Source organism: Zalophus californianus, chromosome 17, assembly GCF_009762305.2.
Source record: "Zalophus californianus isolate mZalCal1 chromosome 17, mZalCal1.pri.v2, whole genome shotgun sequence".
NCBI lineage: Eukaryota > Metazoa > Chordata > Mammalia > Carnivora > Otariidae > Zalophus > Zalophus californianus.
In genome coordinates, this window is record NC_045611.1 from 57992905 (window position 1) to 58015058 (window position 22154).

Genomic DNA, 22154 nt, shown 5'->3' on the forward strand with positions numbered 1-22154 from the left:
AATGGAGTTTATTTTTTTATATTTTATGAATCATACCACATTTCATCAGGGCTTGTTTTATATTCAGACCTGATAACTGGTATGGTTTCCTGTTTTTCCCAAAGCCAATAATTGCCTTTCTTTCCATTTTCCTAAGGAAAACTCGTCTTTACCATAGTGCTAAAATCCTCTGATTTCATACTTATTAACGTAACCTGTTCCAGTCTTTCTGAAGATTTTCTTCACTGAGTCCCTGAATTCTTAGCCTACCAGTAATTTGGTCTGATTGTTGTAGAGCAACCTACAATGCTAGTCATCCTCGACACCACTTTCCCAGGTTAGATCCATTGTTTATTGAAGCCTTTCCTGCTGCCGCCTTCCTTTTCCATCCAGATTTTACTAAAGCTGATCCTTTAATATCCTAATAAAGGGTAAATGAAAGTAAACTGAAGCAAACTGCATATACAGAATATCAGTGTTTGGCCTCATGCTTTATTGTTGTGTATAGACTTTTAGATTCAACGTAATTTTCCCTCACAACTTGGAAGGTGCTGTTCTATGTTTTGTTATCTAATATTACTAACGGGAGGGAAGGCTAACACTATCTTGAATGTTCTTTTTAGGAGACATTCACATTTTTTGAAACCTTTTCAGGATGGTTTCACTTTCAGTATTCTGAAATTTCACAAGCATATTTCTGGATGTCTTTTTTTCTGTTGTAATTGTGGTTTTTGCCAGTTCAGCCTGCCCAACACTCAGTGAGCTATTCGAAGCTGAATATTCATAACTTTCTTGAGTTTAGAAAGATTCTCATTTATTTGATATATCCCTTATATTTTCTCTGTAAACTTCTCTGAAACTCCTATTAATTAAACTTCTATGTCCTTTTTGTTTCTTTTAATTTATGAATTTGTAAGGTTTCCTTAATTTTCTTTAAAACTTCTATTAAGGGGCACCTGGTGGCTCAGTTATTAAGCATCTGCCTTCAGCTCAGGTTATGAACCCAGAGTCCTGGAATTGAGCCCCGCATCGGGCTCCCTGTTCAGCAGGAGGCCTGCTTCTCCCTCTCCCACTCCCCCTGCTTGTGTTCCCTCCCTCTCTCGCTGTCTCTCTCTGTCAAATAAATAAAATCTTTTAAAAAAATAAAACTTCTATTAAGTCTATTACAGCAATAACATTTTTTCATTCTTAGGAGTTCTGACTTTTTTTTTCTAGAAAACAGATTATTTTCTGTACATATTTTTCTTTAAAAAAGTGATTTTTAAACATTTTTATTTCAGTATAGTTAACAGTGTTTAAATATTAGTTTCAGGTGTACAATACTACGTAATTTTTTTTTTAAGATTTTATTTCTTTGGGAGAGCATGAGTGGGGGAGGGGCAGAGAGAGAAGCAGACTCCCTGCTGAGCAGGGAGCCTGACCTAGGGCTTGATCCCAGAAGGATCATGACCTGAGCCGAAGGCAGACCTTTATCCGGTTGAGCCATCCAGGTGCCCCTCTATTTCTTTTTTGATAGCTTTCCATATTTACCTGTTCAAATCTGACATAAATTTTTAGTTTTCTTCTGTCATTATGTAACTTTCTCCACTTTAGGTTTAGTGCTGTCTCTTGGTCCTTATTATAATAGCTGATAGTTTTCTTCCTATGTTACGATCCTTAACTGTTCCAACATTTAAGAATGATACAGATTGGGTCGTCTGGCTGGATCAGTCAATAGAGCTCAGTCAATAGAGTGTGTGACTCTTGATCCTGGTGTTGTTTGAGCCCCACATTGGGTGTAGAAATTACTTAAAAAAAATGGGGGCACCTGGGTGGCTCAGTCGATAAGCGTCTGCCTTCGGCTCGGGTCATGATCCCAGGGTCCTGGGATGGAGCCCAGCATCAGGCTCCTTCTCCATCTCCCACTCCCCCTGCTTGTGTACCCTCTCTCACTGTGTCTCTGTCAAATAAATAAAATCTTTAAAAAAAAAATGATATGGCTTGTTAACCCCAGGTAGCTGTAGATCAGTTTCCCTGATTAGGAAGGGTTACTGGGATCTTTGTATGCATGGGAAGGACTAGCAAGTCAAAGAGAGATTCTCCAAATTCCTGAAAAGGTTTTGACTTAGCCACCAACTCTCATGCTAGCTACCCAAGTTTCCATAAGTTCATTTCTTCATAGTTTAAATTTCTTATATTACTACATTATTGCTTAGAACTTCAAATACTACTGATAACACTAGGTCTCCTATTAACCAGAATATCCAATCCCAGTCTCCTCCCTAGAAGGAACACTTACCAGTTGGCATGTGTCTCTCCAAAACCTTTTCGAAACATTTGCATACTTATTTAAATGTGTTAGAAATATTTTAAAAACATAATACTGTGCAAGTCCACAAAATTTGCTGTTTCAGTGTCCTTTAGTCAGATACATCCATGTGTGTATCACTGGTGCATTCTTTCAAACTGCTGCTAATATTTCTAGTCATGCACCATGGAACTTTAGATTGTTTCCAGTGTTTCATGTACTAACCATACTGCCCTCCAAAGGGACTATAGTGAACATTTTAAAAACTTCACTGCCTCCAAAGTGGCAGTGAGGCATTCTTACTGCTCCACGCCCTGGCCACTTTTTTGGGGGGGTTCATTATTTAAATTTGCATCTCAATACTAGTGAGGTTGAGCTGGGACTCATTTTCTGTATTTCTGCAATTTGCCTATTCTTCATATTTTGTCCATTTTTATACCTCCTTAGTTGTCTTTTGCTTATTTATAGGTGTTCTTACATCTTTCCCTTTGTATTATATTACAAATATTTTCTTCCTTTCTGTTCTAAATTTTAAGAACATTTTCTTTTTTAGAAATGTATGTCCAACACCAATTAATAAATATATCCTACTGTATTTGCTTATAATACTTTTACTTGTTTTACATTTAGGATCTTAGTCAACTGGAACTCCCTTTTTGTGGATGGTGTGAAGTAAGGATCCTATTCAGTTTACTTAGAGTGTGGAGTGAGGAAGCTGTTGGCTTCCACATAGAAAAGCATTTAACAGTCTTGTCACTGTTTCTTATTACCATCCCTCCCACCCCCAGCCTCTACACACAAACCAGCTTGGAGCCTAAACTCTAGGGATGCTCTGTACACAGCATTTGGGCAGAGTGGCTCCTATTACTGAAATCCCTATCATTCAAACATTTCAGGTTACAGCAGCCTCTGCTACATTTCATGAATGAACTCTTTCCTCCATTTTGTCTTTTATTTGCTCAATTCTTTTCATCCACTGATGACCCTGCTTTCTGATCTTTGGTATCTTTTCCATTGTTTTATGCATTTAATGGGATATGGAAGGAAGGTAAATTTATATACTGTTTGTTAACTGCGAAAGAAAATCTGTTTTTCCAATGAAAATTCTGATATTGATAAGTTGCCTTTCCAAAAATTTGTACAAATTCATACTCTCACACATACTCCTTTCCTGCTTTTGCAATGCATATTTTTTATAAATCTGATATTGACAGATGGATAGTTCATTCGCTTAACTTTTATTTCTTCATTCTAGTGAGATTCAGTATTTATCATACATTCATCAGTCACCTGTTGCCTCTTTATATCCTTTGTCTTTGGGAATAGTAGTGTCATTTTCTAAGTGATTTGTAGGACCACTTTTATGTTAAGGATATGGATTTCATGTATGTTATAATTATCTCTAATAGTGATATTTAAAAACTTTGTGTTTATACTATCTTTGACTATATAAAAGCTTAATAAAGTTCTTATGCTGTCAAACGTAGAATCTGTGTATGTGTGGCTTCTGGATCTCATGTCTTGTTTAGGAAGATTGTTTTCACTCTTGGATTATAAATTATGTTACTATGTCCTCTAATAACTTTCACATTTGGGTAAAAGAATGAAGGAATTGGTTTTGTACAGAGCAGAATCAATTTTACCAGTACTGTTAAGCCACTGACAAATTCCTTTATTTATATATTTTATGTGTTTATCTGTATGAATGTACATGTGTCTTTGTTCACATGCACACAATGTTTCAAGCCTTAAAAAATTCTTAGGATTTTTTAGGTACAAAGAATCTGTAGATTAATTTTGGGCCTCCTAACATCTTGAGAATAGTCTTCCCCTGCAGGATAAAATGTCTATTCAAATGTTCCTTTTCACCCTCCATTTCATCATTTTCTTTGTACCTATATTCATATGTGAATTGGTTACTGAAGTGATTGCATATTCAAAGCCTCCAAGAGTCAGGAAGTAATATGAAGTGTAAAATAAGTCAGATGTAAGGGAAGAAGGAATGGTTTGAACTGTGGAGAACTGGAAAACACATGCCCAAATAAAAGTATTTGTATTTTTTTTTTTGTATTCATTTTAAACTTAATGAGTACCAAATCAAACACGTTTGTAGGCCACCAGTTTAGGAGTATTGATCTATGGTTTTCTTTTCCCCTCTAGTTTTGGATTTACACCTTAGAACTAGCTTAACCTTTTTGGTTTTAAATGACTTAGATTTAATACAGTTCAACTACCTGGAATTAGGAGAGGGCATCAAACTTATATTTTATTTTCTATTCTTTGGTTATTGATTTTTTTAAGTTGTCTTTTTAAAAATATCTATTTTGCCTTTGTCTTAATGTAAATGAATACATCTCAGTAATCCTACTTATTACTAGTGATTTTTAAAATCTGGCTTCTTAGAACTGTTGAGTATCTAATGAAGTTAGTTTTCTTACCAACAAAGTCATATCTTGGTCTATATCATTATGGACTTTAGTATCAATGCTACTGTTTTTAGATACCCTTATCACCCACCTTTAGAACAATGACTACTGTTCTAATCAAAAATCTGTATAATCTCTTAAGTCTTAAACTGCTGCTGCTTTTGTTATTTCTCAGATGATCCTTGCTAAGAAGATCAGGTCCTCTTTGTATACCACAGTATCTTTTCATTTTATGGTAACATTTATTAAGTGATTATGCTAGGCACTCTGAGCAATTTACATGCATTCTCTCATTTAATCCTCCCATCAACTTTTGAGGTAGTACTATTTCCATAATATAAATAAGAAGACTGAACCTTACAAAGAACAAAATGTTTCTCTGAAACTAGAGGGCTAGAAAATGGAAGTGCAAGGATTAGAACCCAGATCTGTTTGATGCTGGAATATGAGTTCTTAATTCTGGATAAATAGCCAAAGAATGAGATGGATTTTGACATGAAATAGTATTTTGGAAGGTATACTGGAACAAGGTATTTGGGGCAGGAGGGTCTTTTAGGCTATTCTGAGGAATGTGTGCTTTAACCTAAGAACTATGGGGTACCAGTGAAGGATATCAATGAGGAAGGGATATGATCAAACTTCTAAAATACAAGTTTGACTGCAATGTAGGCAGCTGACAAAGGAAATGGTAAATACAGGGAGACCAATCAGAAAGCTATTTCCATAGTCCATATGAAATAGATTACTGTGTACTGGACAAAGATGATGGAACGGAAATGGATTAAAGGAGTCAGATTCAAGGCATATTTAGGAGATAAAACCAACAGGTCTTGGCAACTGACTGGACATGGAGGATGAGGGAGAGGAAAGAGTCAAGAATGACTCCATAGTATGAATTCTCTCATGCTGGGCAAGATGGGCACGCTGCCTGAAAGATTTCCTGCAATCCTTACACTCATAGGGTCTCTCTCCTGTATGAATTCTTTGATGTAGAGTAAGAGATCCACTATAGCTAAAGGCCTTCCCACAAATATTACATTCATAAGGTTTCTCTCCAGTATGAATTCGCTTATGTTGAGCAAGGCCTGCATTCTGGCTAAATGTTTTCCTACATTCCTTGCACATATAAGGTTTTTCTCCAGTATGACTTCTCTGATGTTGTGCAAGTGATGAACTATTGCTAAAGGCCTTCCCACATTCAATACACTCATAGGGTTTTTCTCCAGTGTGAACCCTCTGATGTTGATCAAGGTATGCAATCTGGCTGAAGGCTTTCCTGCATACTTTACATTCATAAGGTTTTTCTCCAGTATGAACTCTCTGATGTTGAGCAAGGTGTGCATATTGGCTGAAAGCTTTTCTACATTCCTTACATTCATATGGTCTCTCTCCAGTATGAATTCTCTGATGTACAATTAGGTATCCACGATGGCTAAAGGCTTTCCCACACACATTACATACATAAGGTTTTTCTCCTGTATGAATTCTCTGATGCTGAGCGAGAAATGAACCATTACTGAAGGCTTTTCCACATTCAATACATTCAAAAGGTCTCTCTCCAGTATGAACTCTCTGATGTTGAGCCAGGTGTGCAATCTGGCTGAAGGCTTTTTTACATTCTTTACATTGATAAGGTCTCTCTCCAGTATGAACTCTCTGATGTTGAGCAAGGTGTGCATTCTGGCTGAAGGCTTTCCTACATTCTTTACATTCATAGGGTTTCTCTCCAGTATGTATTCTCTTATGTTGAGCTAGGTTTGCACTCTGGCTGAAGGTTTTCCCACATTCAACACATGCATAGGGTTTCTCTCCAGTATGAATTCTCTGATGAAGAGTAAGGGATGAGCTCTGGTTGAAAACTTTCTCACATTCATTACATTTCAAGAGTTTCTTTTGTATATAGACTTTCTTATGTTTCATTTCGACAGACTTTTTTCGGTAACTTCTCTTTTGTGGCTCACGCTTATGTACTCTTTCTTTGGTGGGAAAAGTCTTTTTTATATCAAATATTGCATCCTCATGGAAAGTTTGCCAAGATTTAGTATATTCATTACTTTGATCCTCAGTGAGCATTTCTTTATGAGTGATGATCAGTTGTCTGGAATGTACCTCCTGACTTCCTAACTGGTTCTTGAGCCAGTCCTCACTTTTACAGTCTTCTCTCAAACTGGGGCAGTCAAGGCTATAACTAAGATGGCTTCTTCCCATTTTCAGTAGTTCGGATGTTTCTTCATAAATAACTTGCTTTGATGAAAATCCATTGTTTTTAAACGTATACTCCCAATCTAAAAGATATAAAGAAAACAAAGGTCTTTTGTATTTGTTCATCAGAAAAGAACTTCTAAAACAAAAATTGGTGAATAAAATACATAAGAAGTTTGGGGATTTAACAGCTGTTAAGATGCAGTCTAAAAAGTATGAGATTATGAAGAATGAAAAACTAAGAATTAGGATATAAATTAGAAACCAAAGAAGTTATCTAAAATCACAATAATTTTATATCTGGTTTAATATTACAGTCTCCAAGCACCCTTCCCTTCTTCTCCTGCCTCAGGTCATTCTGCATTCAAGCTAAGTTCATTATCTTTAAAAAGTCAATTTCATAAGGTCCGTGTGGCTAAAAAAACTTCCATAAGATCCTCATACCCAAAGATACACGAGGTACTATTAGTTGCCTTAGGTTGTCCAGGCCAACTATGGCTAAATTTTTGTGGCCTAAAAAAATGTCTTTTTTGGGCACATGCCTGGCTCAGTCAGTAGAGCATGTGACTCTCTCAGGAATTCAAGCCCCACATTGGGTGTGTGGCCTACTTAAAAGTCTTCTTGTCAGGCATTTTCTATGTGATATATTCCAATCACATGTAAATTTTTAAAAAAGATTTTATTTATATGAAAGAGAGCAAGTGAGCATGAGTGGGGGGGAGGGGCAGAGGGAGAGGGAGAAGCAGACTCCCCACTGAGTGGGGACCTCAATGTGGGACTCAATCCCAGGACCCTGCGATTGTGACCTGAGCCAAAGGCCTATGCTTAGAGGACTGAACCACCCAGGCGCCCACCAAATGTAAATATTCAATTGATCCGAAAGCTAAAATGCCTTCACATAAAAGTAATTTTGTATAGGGGTGCCTGGGTGGCTCAGTCAGTTAAATGTCCAACTTGATCTCAGCTCAGGTCTTGATCTAAGGTTTGTGAGTTCAAGCCATACATTGGGCTCCAGGGTGTGGAACCTACTTTTTAAAAAATAATTTTGTATCAAACTGCTTGATTTTATTAACCTGCCACATGCCTTAATTTGTCGCCTTCTTTCCATTCCCCAGTCAGATCATCTTTTCTGCTCAAGACTTTCTAGTGGTTTCTCACCACATTTATAATAAAACCAAAGATCCTATTATGGTTTACAAAACCGATTTAATACATGAACATAAATGTAAAAACTTTAGGGGCGCCTGGGTGGCTCAGTTGGTTAAGCGGCTGCCTTTGGCTCAGGTCATGATCTCAGGGTCCTGGGATCGAGCCCCGCATTGGGCTCCCTGCTCGGAGGGAAGCCTCCTCCTCCCTCTCCCACTCCCCCTGCTTGTGTTCCCTCTCTCGCTGTCTCTCTCTCTCTCTGTCAAATAGATAAATAAAATCTTTAAAAAAATGTAAAAACTTTAGTAAAATTACTGCAAATCAAATCCAGGACAATATGAAAGCATAATCATTACCAAGTAGAGCTTGTCCCAGGACTACAAGATTGGTTTAATATGTGAAAACCAGTGTAATTCACCACATTAACAGATTAAAGGTGGAAAATCAAATGATCATTTCAATAGATGTAGAAAGAGTAGTTGGCTAAATTCAGCATCTGTTTATTATAAAACTTAGCAAACCAGGTATAGAAAACTTTATCAAACTGATACAGGGCATCTGAAACATCAGCTTAATGGTGAAAGACTGAATACATTTTCCCTTAAGATTGAGAAAAATACAAGTATATCTACTCTTAATAATTTTATTCAACATTGTAGAAGATGTCCTTGCTTCTGCAGTAAGTCAAGAAAGGAAAACTGTAAGATTAGAAAGGAAGAAATAAATTGCAGGTAACATGATGGTCTATGCAGAAAAACCTCAGGAACCTACAAAGTACTAGAACAACTATTAAATAAATATATCAAGATTATAAAATATAAAGTTAATATAAAAATCAATTTACATTTTTGCATACTAGCAACAAGCAAATGGAAAATGGAATTCTTAAGAATTCTATTTATAATAGCACCAAAAAATACCATAAGATTAAAAAAAAAAAAATATATATATATATATATATAGTCACTGCACTGGATACTACAGAATACTGCTAAGAGAATTTAAAAAGACCAATAAATGGCTACATAAACCATATTCATGAACTAAACTCAAATGATGTTAATTTGGATATCAGTTCTTCCCAAATTGATGTATAGATTCCATATAATCCAAATCAAAATCCTAGCAGGCTTTTGGGTAGAAATTCTCAACTTCATTCTAACATTTGGGAATGCAAATGATGTAAATAGTTAAAGTGATTTTACAAGTTGAACTATCAGATATCAAAAGTTACTATAGGGCGCCTGGGTGGCTCATTTGGTTAAGCGTCTGCCTTTGGCTGGGGTCGTGATCCCAGGGTCCTGGGATCAAGCCCCGCATTGGGCTCCCTGCTCAGCGGGAAGCCGACTTCCCCCTCTCACACTCTCCCTGCTTGTGTTCCCTCTCTCCCTGTCTCTGTCAAATAAATGAATAAAATCTTTAAAAAAAAAAAGTATAAATTAAAGTAATCAAGACTGGTACTGATGAAAGGAAAGGCATAGAGATCTCGATGGGACAGAATAGAGTTCAGAACTGGACCCATGTAGATATGGTCAACTGCTTTTGGTACAGAGGTACCAACAAGGCAGTATAATGGGTAAAGTCAAGTCTTTTTAAAAGATACTGGAGCAACTGCATATATATCCAGTGAGGAAAAAAAAAAACCCAAAACCTCAATCTTTACTTCACACAAGACACAAAATTTAGCTCAATGGGTCATATACCAAAATGTAAAAGCTAAAACTACAAAATTCTTAGGAGAAAACACAGAAGAAAATTTTGGTGACTTAAGGGGTAGCAAGAATTTCTTAGATATGACACAGAAAACACCAAACAAATTAATAAATTGGACTTTATGAAAATTAAACTGGACGTTGAAAAGACAGCAGAAAAACAAAACCACAAGCCACAGTTGGCACACATGTATCCTAATACATATAAATGGCAAAAGACTTGTATTAAGACTATATAAAGAACTCTTACAATTTGATAAGAAAAACAGTAATAAAACATGGGCAAAAGATTTGAACACTTAACAAAAGATATGAATGGCCAAATAGCATATGAAAAGACATTCAACATTATGTCATCAGAGAATTGCATATTAAAACCACAATGAGATACCACAACACAACCATTAGAATGAATAAAAAAAAACTGACAATACAAAGACGTGAAGATAGGGAGGAAATGGAAGTCTCATATATTGCTGTTGGGAATGAAAATGGTACAGTCACTTTGGAAGACTGGCAGTTTCTTAAAAAGTTAAACCTATTCCTACTGTATGACTCTTTGCACTTTTAGACATTTACCCAAGAGAAATGAAAACATATATGCACACAAAGTCCTGTAAATGACAGCTTCACAGCAGCTTTATTTATAATAGCCAAAACCTGGAAACAACCCAAATATCCATAAACAGATGAAAGGAAAAACAAAATGTTGGATGTCTGCACAATAGACTACTACTCAGCAATAAAATGCATAAAGTATTCATACATGCAAAAATATGATTTTTGAAATTATGAGTTAAATAAGCCAGACACAACAATATATATGAATCCATTTAGTTTAGATGGAAACTAGTCTAAAATGACAAAGATCAGGGTGCCTGGGTGGCTCAGTTGGTTGAGTGACTGCCTTTGGCTCAGGTCATGATCCTGGAGTCCTGGAATTGAGCCCCACATCGGGGTCCCGGCTCATCGGGGAGACTGCTTCTCCCTCTGACCCTCTCCCCTCTTATGCTATTTCTCACTCTCAAATAAATAAATAAATAAATAAATATCTTAAAAATAATAATAATAAAATGACAAAGATCAGATTGGTGTTTGGAGCCAGGAGGATAAAAATGGACTGCAAAAAGGCACAGGCAATCTTTTGGGGTGATGGAAATGCTGTATGTCTTCATTGTGGTGATGGTTTCATGGGTGTGTACAATAGTCAGAATTCATCACATTGTATGATGTATATGAGTGCGATTTACTGTATGTAAAATTCCTTAATAAAGTTAAGAAAAAACAGATGGAAACAAGAAAGGTAAGTAAAGACAGACTTTAATAATATAAAAAAGTAAAACTCATGTAATAAGCTCTTAACACTGAAAATAGAGACTTAACCTTGGAACCTACGGAACATTTTACAAACACCAACTGTATATTATGCCATACAAAATCCTAAAGTCTCAAAGAATACTAAGTCCTTTATGATCAAATATGATAAAGTAACTTGATCAAAATATATTAAAACCAGAAAAGTTTCTTTTTTTAAAAGATTTATTTATTCCAGAGAAAGAGAAAAAGAGCGTGTGAGTATGAGTGGGGGGAAGGGGGGAAGGAGAGAGGGAGAGAGGGAGATACTCAGACTTCCCGCTGGGCGGGGAGCCTGACCCAGGGCTCAATCCCGCGACTCTGAGATCATGACCTGAGCCAAAATCAAAAGTTGGATACTTAACTGACTGAGCCATCCAGGTGCCCCCAGAAAACTTTCTTTTAAACAACTCTCCCGTAAAAGAGAAATTTTTTTAAAAGTAGGTTATCTAGGAAATAGCAATAACAAAAACAGTAAATATTAGACTCTCTGGAGGACAGCTGAAGCTATATTCAGAGGAAAATTCATAGCCCCTAATAATTTAGTGAATAAGAGAATGAAACTAATAGATTTAAGCATTTATTTCAGCAAAACGGGGAACAAAAAAATAAACCTAAGAAAATTAGAATGATGGAATTAGGGAAAGCAGAAAATAAAGAATTGTAAAGAGAATAATGGTAACACTAATAAATCCATAAGATGGATTTTAAAAATAAAATTAATGACTAGCTTACCTAGTAATTTTTAAAAAAGAATAGCTATACAAAATAAAATTGGAAACTATTAAAAAAGAATTACAAGATTATTTTCTTCAGATTCATAGAAATAAATTTGATAACCTAAATCAAAAGATAATTGTTTGGGAAAGTAAAAATTTGTAAAATTTCACCCAAGACAGAAACCGTAAAGAGACCACTTACCAGAGAGAACATTGAGAAAGTTGTCAAAGATCCACTTTCCCACAAAAGCCCTGATACCAGGGTTTTTCTCAAACTTAAAACTAAGTGATCTCATCCATTCGTACTAGCATCTCTAAATCACTTTTTTCTGAGCCTCTCCCGATCTAGTGGCATGTTGTATTTCTTCACTCAGAAGTCTCTCCATCTTGTAAAAATAAATCTCTTATGTCCCAAGTCACATTATCATCTTTTTCCTCTACCAGGATATTCTTTTGACTCGTTTCTATTAAACCGTCTCACTTTCCAGTTACCCAGACTTGAAAATATAACTGGAAATTCTTCTTTCTGTGATGGTTAATTAGCCTCTGAAGAACCTTAATTTAGCAGAATGATTTTCTTAAAGTAAAAACTCAGTGAATCTTGGTAAAAGAATAAATGAATGAATAAATGAATCAAACCTTCATTCTAAAAGGAATGAGTGACTGAAAATGAAAAAAATAGACATTGCTATGTCTAGATTTTTAAAAGTATGATGGAGCAACTTTTGCAAAACTAAAAAGCAAGAACAAGCAGACACTGACATTTTGGACCCAGAGAACAGGAAAAGGTTATCAGAGAAGACAGTAACTTGTGAGAGATTATATACAAGAAGAATAAGGGAGCTCATGCCAATGGCACCTCAGTGCTTCTTCCCAGGCCTTGAGCCTTTAAGAAAAATTACCCGTGAAACATCAATTATAAGCTGGAACCTCTCAGAGTAGCTGAGCTTTTCCTTGCAATGGCCTCTTCTACCTTCCTAGTTCTTTCTCACTCACCAGGGCACGTGCCTCTTGTCCCCTCCTTCTTCACCATCCAGGGTTCTTTTCCTTGTTCCAATAATGAGATCACATCTGGCTTAGAAACTGAAACTCCTGCTTACAAGGAATAAAGGGAGAATTAGCCGGGCCCATAAATCAGATCAAGGAGCTTGGTCATCAGGAAGTCAAGGGCACTAGGCAGAAGGGAGTAGAGGAAGAGGTGAAGTATTCTGAAGAATGGGGAAAATGAAGTTGTAGGAATAGTCCAATGAAGCTACCAGTTCTACAAACTCAGCCTATTCTGGGGAGCACAAGAAAGGGAAATTTAGTGAAGTACTTTGGAGGCTTCCCAAACATTGGAAAGCAGCCCTATGTGCAGATTCTGAATTCTAGGGAACCTCCTTACCTAGTGATACCAGGCTCCTATAGTTCTCCAACATCACCTTTCTGTACAAATTCCTCTGAGCAGGGTTCAGCCATTCCCACTCCTCTTGAGAGAAATCTACAGCCACATCCCCAAATGTCACCAAATCCTGAAATGACATAAACATACTCCTTTATTCTCAACTAGTATTCTTCAGCTCAGATTGGCATAGTTTGAAGAGTTAATTTGTACTTTTGGAGAGAAATACTGCATATAGCGAAACTTTCTGGCAGTATCTTTGGTTCTCTGCAACATATGTCAAGTAATTTCTAAAATTTCTCTGTGCTTGGTTTAATATTTTGTCATGGAAAGTATACAATTTCTGACATAGTCTCTACTGATGGGGAAAAGAGCAAACGAGCAAAATAATTGTTATTCATACTAAATGCTAATGCATTTCTCAATATCGAAAATCAGGAGAGACGAGAGCAGTGAAGAAAGGCTTTAAGGAGGAGGCAGGAATATGTTGTACAGACCAAGTTGAACGTGGCCTAAATCTACATTTTCCAAACTCTTTCGTGGAATGGCTAATGTTCCAGCTGTATCAATAGGGTACCTATATAAATATATTTGATGCTTATAATATTGATTTCCTAAAACTAAACATGTAGGTAGTAAAAATATTAAACAAGTTCTATAGTGATTTTGTAAAAATATAACCTAAACGAAGGTATGCCATAGCAGAATGACTGGGGCAATAAAAGATTATCTAACAGCTCTTGATAACCCCACTGAGTTTCAAAGACAGTTGGTAACTTCTCATGTAAAGAGACAAAATAATAGTAATTTTAAGCACTATTAGATAGTGAACATTTCCGATGTGATAACGAAGTGCAACAAAAAAATCCTTACAGTTCTCACTAGAGGAACATACCCAGTTGTGCATGTCTAATGAGTGAGAGTTTTTTTTTTTTTAAGATTTTATTTATTTTTTGACAGAGAAAGAGACAGTGAGGGAGGGAACACAAGCAGCGGGAGTGGGAGAGGGAGAAGCAGGCTTCCCGTGGAGCAAGCAGGGAGCCCAATGCAGGGCTCGATCCCAGGACCCTGGGATGACCTGAGCAGAAGGCAGACGCTTAACAACTGAGCCACCCAGGCGCCCTGAGTGAGAGTTTTTAAAATGTTAAAGTACAGTTCTCAATAATACTCCATTGAATTAAGGATCTTTATAACATGGAATAAGACCTAGTCTGCTTCCTAAAAATTCAAAACGGGTGTTCTTCCTAATGAGGTAAATCTGCTCCAGACTTACCAGGGCTTACCTGTGGTTTGCTATATGCTTCTTTGGTTTGGCATGTCACAGAGCAAAGCCTACTCTTTACCTGGGCTGATATACAGACGCACTTGGTGATACACATCTGAAGAGCTGAACTGACTTGTTAAATACTGAAATAATGCCACCTGGTTGTAAACAGCTACTGCACTGAGCCCTGCTAGTGACTATCCCAGATCTCCCCACAACCCAGCAACTTAAGGGCAATGCCCAGCACAGCAGCAGCCTCCAGTATCCCAGCTGGGGTAAGTTCTGGTGTGTGCCCTTGCCCTAGTGGTTATCAAATATGAACATCACTCCTATTTAATGTGACTCTGCAGAGTAATGGTCCTATTGAGGATGTATTTAAGCACATCAATGATTTTATGCAGAAACAGTTTTAATGGAAATAATGAATCAATATGTGAACTGCTGGTGCCCAAGTTTAGGTTTAAGGAGGCTATAAGGGAAGAAGTATGCCTCCAAGAAACATCAGTTATGTGCAGCAGCTTGATCTTACATGCCTCCATCTCTAAAACACTTAACACAGGGAAATATGGGAAGTGAGTAAAGGCTTCAAGGAAGGAAGGGAACATGAACTGAGTCTTAAAAGATGAAACTTGTCCTAGACAAGGCTGGGTACTGTCAATCATCAATTCTATTAAAAAAACACTTCAGGGGCGCCTGGATGGCTCAGTCGTTGGGCATCTTGCCTTCGGCTCAGGTCATTATCCCAGGGTCCTGGGATGGAGCCCCGTGTCGGGCTCCCTGCTCGGCGGGAAGCCTGCTTCTCCCTCTCCCACTCCCCCTGCTGGTGTTCCCTCTCTCGCTCACTCTCTGTCAAATAAATAAAATCTTAAAAAAAAAAACCTCAATTCAATACAAACTATAATATTTTGTGCAAACAAAAGTGTTCTATACACATTTCCTCTGTAAACAGAGGTGACGCAGCTTTTGCTAGGTAAAGTTCTTAGATCTTTTTTAGCTTCACACACAAACTAATGGATTCCAGGTTTCAACTGACTGACTTTTCCCATTAGCCATTCAATGGGACTTGAATATCTTTAAAATAGTTTAGTATTTATTTTGATTTGATAAAACAGGAATTTTCATACAGTTTGTAATGATGAAGGAAACTTAGCAAATGATGTCCAGTATTTCTACCCTCAGTGATTTTTTTTTCCTTTTTATAAAAGTGAAAAGAACTGCAAGTCCTCCATCCCCACATCTACCCACCATGTCACCCTACTTCCTAGAAACAATCAAAATTTACAGCTAGTATATATCTGTTCAAATGTTTCCTTATACAGACATGTTGATGATTATCCACATTCATTATAACATCACTTTTGTTAAATGGACAACATTATGTGGTATAAATATGCTGTATCTTTACTAACCCCTTGTTTACTTTCATTTACGTGAATCTGAATTTTTCATTATGATGTAAGAATAGTGATGCGCACTATTTTTAAATGTTACAGTTCTCATATAATACTACTGTATGTTGAATTAAGGATTTAACAGACATCTCCAATTATTTCCTTAGAATAAATCCTAGAAGATATTCTCTCTACTGAGACTAGGATTTCCCAAACTTACTTGACCTCAGAAAAAATTTTAAATTACACTGTTTTCATCTAGCAAGAATATGAGCTGGGGCACCTGGGTGGCTCAGTTGGTTAAGCGACTGCCTTCGGCTCAGGTCATGATCCTGGGGTCCCGGGATCGAGTCCCGCATCGGGCTCCCTGTTCAGCGGGGAGTCTGCTTCTCCCTCTGACCCTCCTCCCTCTCGTGCTCTCTGTCTCTCATTCTCTCTCTCTCAAATAAATAAAATCTTTAAAAAAAAAAAAGAATATGAGCTAATGAAAAGATAATTCAGGCTGGGAATAAAGTGTTGACCTGTACTCAAAGAAATGCTAATTGTTCTTCAGGTAGAAGGAAAATGGAAGGAAATGGAAATGAAAATCAAAAAGAAATCAAAAGCCTCAAAGGAATAACTATAATATCTACTACTACTGAGTTGGAGTTAACCACTACAGGTGTCTTATCTTGTTCAGAAAGTGGTAAGGATACCACTTATAGAAGGAAATTATAGAAGGAATTATTATAGAAGGAAAATTACAGAAGGAAGAAAGAAGATAATTACATAATGAGAAATGGGTAAATATCCTATAGTGGCCACTAAAATAATAATAATGTATAATTAACAAGATAATAAGGAAAAAGTACTTGATTTATCCAAAAGAAGGCAAACAAGGAGAAATAAAGGAACAAAGAATAGATGGAATAAGAAAACAAACTGCATTATGATAGGCTTAAATATATCAGTAATTACATTAAATGAAAATGTACTAAACACTAACTAAAAGACAGATTCTCGGACTGGATTTCTTAAAAAATCAATGTTTTAAGAGAGACATGGGATTTTGGGAGGCACCAGGAATCCTGGAAGGCACACAGGGCCACTCAGGTGCCTCGCTGTTGAGTACAGAGAATCGACAGCAGGCATAGGGATTGTGAGAGGCACACAGGTGACAACCAACAAAGTGGTGTTTATAAGAGGCACCCTTTAAATATAATCTTTAGAAACAAGAGGCTTTCAAAAAATGTGTATCGGACGCATCCTTGGACTTAATAAAAATGCAGTTTCCCGGGCCGCACCACCAGAGTCTGATTCATAAGGTCTGGGGTGGGGTCCCAGAAATAGCATTTGGGCTGATGGGCTCTGTCTGTTCTACACATCATACCCTCCGCTTTCTGCTTTTTCCATTACCAGTTTGGCAGCAGGAGAAAAGAGGTAGCTGGCTCTTACCTCTGGTCTTACTCATAGATGAACAACTCACAATCTTGTTCATTTATATATTAGTTTGACAAATATTTACTGAATGCCTACTACCTACAATGTTCCAAGCGTAGGGAAAACAAAGGTAAACAAAATATAGTTTCTCTGCTTGTGGAGTTAATATTCTAACAGAGGAGAAAGACAGTAAACATCAGGTCATACAATGTCGGGTGGTGTTAAACAGTATGACAAAAAAACAAGGTGATTTAGAGTGACAAGAGTGTTTGTTTTAGATAAGATGGTCAAAGTAAACCTCAATGAAGCAGTAATGTTTAAACAACAATCTAAAAGTGAGAGTAAACCATGCTGGTATCTAAGGGAAGAGAATTACAGAAGAGGGAGGAGCAAATGCAAAGGTTCAGAGACAGGGAAGAGCTTGGTTAAGTTTGAGGAACAGCAAGTTGACCAGTGTGATTGGAGCACAGAAAGGTAAAAACTTGGAGAAAATGAGGTCTGGAGTAGCCAAGAGCTGGATCATGCAGGGCCTTATAGACTGTGGAGAGGACACTGGATTTCATTCCAAGTAAAATGGGAAGCCAATGAGGGTTCCAGGCAAAGGGAACTGTTTCCTTCACTGGTCCATAGTCCTTCATTATTTTCTACCACCCTCTTCAAATCATCACTCACCATCATCTATTTATGCTGACCCTCAACATATATTACAACTTCCTATATCTGATACAATCACTAACTAGTGACATAGGTATGTCATTTTCCTCACTTGGCCTGTTTTTCCTCATCTGTAAAAGGAGTGACTTGGACAAGATCACCCACAACTTTCTACCTGGCTTTATTATTTTTTTAGCCTGATCTGTGCTGCCCAATACACAGCTACTAGTCACATGTGGCTATTTAAATTTAAATCAATTAACATTAAAGATTCAGTTCCTCTGTCACACTAGTATATCCAAGTGTTCCAGAGCCACAGGCAGCTAATGGCTACTATATTGGACAGTGCAGATACAGAACATTTCTATAATCGGGCGCCTGGGTGGCTCAGGTGGTTAAGCGTCTGCCTTCGGCTCGCGTCATGGTCCCAGGGTCCTGGGATCGAGCCCCTCATCGGGCTCCCTGCTCAGCGGGAAGCCTGCTTCTCCCTCTGCCTGCCACTTCCCCTGCTTGTGCTCCTGCTCTTGCTATCTCTCTGTCAAATAAATAAATAAAATCTTTAAAAAAAAAAAAAAAAACATTTCTATAATCAGTCATCACAGGAAGTTCTACTGGACAGTGCTGCTCTAGTTGATTTCTGCTTCTGGTTCATCTTGCTCTTACAGCCATTCTCTATATTTTCATCCAGCATTTCAACCATTCATATGGCTTTATTTTTTACATTTAACCTATAGAATATATTTACCCTTAAAGTGTGAGGAAGAAATCTTTTTTTTTTTTAAGATTTTATTTATTTGACAGAGAGAGACAGTGAGAGAGGGAACATAAGCAGGAGGAGTGGAAGAGGGAGAAGCAGGCTTCCCACTGAGCAGGGAGCCCGATGCAGGACTCGATCCCAGGACCCTGGGATCATGACCTGAGCCAAAGGCAGACGCTTAACGACTGAGCCACCCAGGCGCCCCGAGAAATCTTTTTTCTAAATGAATAATCCGTTCTGTCTCCACCGATTTAAAAGAACATCACTTACCTTATCACCTAATAAACAAACTAGTAGACATTCCATTCCATGAAAACAAAGACGGTGTCTATTTTCATTTACTACAGTATTTCCAGCATTTAGTATATAGTAAGTCTTTAATAACTCTATGTTCAGTGAATGAATAAATGTCTTCCATTCTTATTTATACTCGCAATTGTTTTTGGACATTATATATTGATCTTTTCATTTGTTTCTTCTGGCTCTCATTCCATACTATTTACTGTTTCATTACAGATGTATGCAGCCATTTTAAAATGTAGATTCAAGTACTATTCTCATTTTTTCAAAAAATGTCCTATTTTTCCATAAGTAATTCCACTAATCTTAACTGGATGACCTAGAATATCCTAGCTGTAGCACACTATTAACTCAGAATGTCCCTGTAACAGGACCTTATTACTCCCAGGGAACCTTATTCCTCAGAGCCCACTGACTGCCCTAGCTGATAACACTCAAAACCCAACACATGCTACTCTTCAAAATCACCTTGAGCACGATATCGTGTCGTGCACTATGACTAAGGTTGCCCAGTGGCCCGTCTTGCCTTCCCCTCAAACCTAGGTCTGTGAAGCAGCTCTCAGCTAGTGGTCACATCAGAATACACCTTGACCTCAGTGAATCAAACTCCTTACGTTAAGGCTTTCATATGCCACCAAGGAGTGCGTTTTTGCCTCCTGAGAGCTCCTAACAGAACACCTAACCTGTAGGAGTGCTAAGCTATTTCTTGAATGAAGATGAAAATGCTGGCTGAGAAAAAAAAGGAAGCTCACTGGGACCTTTTACTGGATTGGGAGAACATGAGAACAAGGTTACTGAACGAATGGGGCTTTGTTAGCTGGGAAATTTCAGAAGAAAAGCAAGATGTTCCTATGAAACCTGAAAAAGCACCTCAGGGAGAAGCAGTCTTTCCTTACCTTGGACATGGCTTTAAGAATTTAAGAATTTATGGCAGCTCCTCTGTCCTCCTACTTCACGCTCCTCACTGGAAGGGCAGTGTCTGGAATAATAGAGCTGGAGAGGGAGAAAGAAACCATAAGTGGCACTATCAAGTAAGGGTTGTTTCCCCCCTTAACACATGAAAGCTGTCCATCAGTGAAATTATTGAAATTATCCAAGGCTTCATGGTAATAAGTGAGCCCAACTGGAATCCAGGTCTGACTTTTTAGTCTTCCCACCAGATAGATAACGATGGTGAAAGAGAGTATGTTACCGCCCTTACTACAAAATGAGATAAAGCTACAAATGCCCCAGAGAAAGCATCTTTACACAGAGTAGGCATCGGAGGGGTCATGTGGTCTGGAGCACACTGGACCAAAGGGTCAGAACACTGTGCTTGTAGTCCTGACTTACGGCAAACTGCACCTGGAAACCAATCCCTTAACTTTTCTGTGCAATTTCCCCAAAAAGAGATGAAGGAGGGGACGATGCATTAACAGTCACCAAAACCCCTATTCATGAGTTATTTTCCACTAAACCTCTCTACCTTGGAGAGTAAAGGAATTATCTCCGAAGCAGCATTAACAGTAAGAACCACCAGGTCTGGGGATCAGAACACCTGCCCTCAGACACCCAGTCTACCACTCACTAGCTCTGCAACTTCCATGACTTAGGTAACCACTCCAAACCTCAGTTTCCTCATCAGTGAAATGGTACCTACTTCGCATCAATTGTTGGGAGCATCCTGAGATGACCCACATGAAGCATTCAGCACAGTGCTTGGCACGTCCTTCGTGCTCAGTAACTGTCAGTCATGGGTGTTCATAAATAGCACACAGTAGGTCTCCCCTACTGTGCGCTATTAGCAGAGCCTAGGAGAGGAAGGGAAAGACGTCCTTCCGTGCCAGAGAGCCGCCTCTGCTGGCCTCCAGACCTGGAGCGGGGGCTCCTCTCTCCTTCCCTCTCTCCTTCCTCAAGCGTTCCCCTTCATCTCGGTCCCTCTCAGGCTCCCCTGCCCGACGCGGTCTCCCACGACCCGGAGCACACTGGCCTCCCCAAGCACCCACCCCGCCACCCGCCCACCGCAGAAGCCACACAGCCCTCGCGCGGGCAGCTCTCCCGGCAGCCTGGCACCCGTGCGCTCGCAGTGGGTCGCACGGTCACGCCAACACAGGGTCACACAACCTCACGCTGTCTCACATGACCAGCCACACAGCCGCACACTCACCGTCACTGTCATGGTCACAGACGTTCGCACAGTCACACACTGGGGCACGCACGCGGTGACACGGTGTCACGCGGTGACACGGTCTCCCACTGCCACAGGCCCCCTCGCACGCCCGCTCCAGCCCCGCAAGCCTGCCGAGGCGCGCGCCCGCCCCCGGCGTCCTCACCGCCTCCTCCCCGCGGGTCGGCACCTCCCTCCGCGCCGTCGGCCGCCGGGAGCCGAGCGCCCCGCGGGCCGGGGCGGGGCCTCGCTCTCGGCCGGACCGGCGGGCTCACAAAGGGGCCGCGGCGCTCGGGCGGGCAGCGGGGCCGGCCGCACGGGCCGCTGGGAAATGGAGTCCGGGCTGGGCGCGGCGCGGGGCATCCTGGGACTGCCCTCCGCGGGCGCCGGCCCAGTGATTCCCGCCCCTGCCCCCAGTCGCGTGACGCGCTCTCCAGGCCCCGGACCTCCCAACCCAGAACCACGACCGGATCAGCCCCGTCAGGCCGACCGTTCCCGCCCAGGCCTGGACGGGCCGGTTCGGAGTGCGCAGGCGCAGCGAGCCCGGTACTCGAAAGCACTGTGTCGGGCGGGGCCGAGGTGCGCACGCGTCGTGGGCGGGGCCGCGCGCCGGCGTCGCGGGGGGCGCTGCGGGAAGGGAGCAGGCGGTGCGGGGCGTGCGGGCCCGGCGCGCGGCAGGGGCTCCGGAGGGGGTGTGCGGGGCCCAGAGCCCCGCCTGCCCGGGCTTCGTTCCTTTCGTTCCTTTTCTTCTTTCGTTCTTTCTTCTGTCTCGTTAGCCACTTATTGAGCGCCGACTGTGTGCCAGGCACTGTTTTAGGCGCTGGGGACACACCTGAGCCTGCAGCGAAGAATCCCCACCCTCCTGTGGCTGACATTCTAATGAGGGAGAAATTCAATAGAAAAGGAAAAAAACTCGGTAGAAAAGATACATACCGGGAAATGGTATGTGTTATTAAAAAAAAAAAACCAAAAAACCACAGCCGTTCATAGATCATTCTTTCCGTTCTACCTACCCTCT

General features: G+C 39.7%; 1 protein-coding gene across 5 annotated transcripts; it reads right to left on the bottom strand.

Annotated features, from left to right (window-relative positions):
* Positions 1 to 1890: 1890 nt before the first annotated feature.
* Positions 1891 to 21603, bottom strand: ZNF583 (zinc finger protein 583). 5 transcript variants are annotated; one of them, XM_027617504.2, is made up of 5 exons: positions 21303 to 21603; positions 19887 to 19983; positions 13209 to 13335; positions 12821 to 12919; positions 1891 to 6977 (listed from the first exon to the last, which is right to left on the bottom strand). In XM_027617504.2, the coding sequence occupies exons 2-5, from the start codon at positions 19893 to 19895 to the stop codon at positions 5500 to 5502; spliced, it is 1713 nt and encodes a 570-aa protein (XP_027473305.2). In that variant the 5' UTR covers positions 19896 to 19983; positions 21303 to 21603; the 3' UTR covers positions 1891 to 5499. The 5 variants fall into 5 exon arrangements, with proteins under 5 accessions (XP_027473305.2, XP_027473307.2, XP_027473309.2 ...); XM_027617506.2 differs by lacking the exon at positions 21303 to 21603 and adding an exon at positions 21137 to 21287; XM_027617508.2 differs by lacking the exon at positions 21303 to 21603 and adding an exon at positions 21043 to 21109.
* Between the last annotated feature and the right edge of the window lie 551 nt (positions 21604 to 22154).

Excerpts from the sequence above, each read along its gene's own strand:
- ZNF583 (XM_027617504.2), bottom strand. Across the intron at positions 12,920-13,208 it reads TAGGAGCCTGGTATCACTAG|CAGGAGTTTCAGTTTCTAAG; the intron begins GTAAGGAGGTTC and ends ATTCCTTGTAAG. Across the intron at positions 6,978-12,820 it reads GACAAGAGGCACGTGCCCTG|ATTGGGAGTATACGTTTAAA; the intron begins GTGAGTGAGAAA and ends TATATCTTTTAG.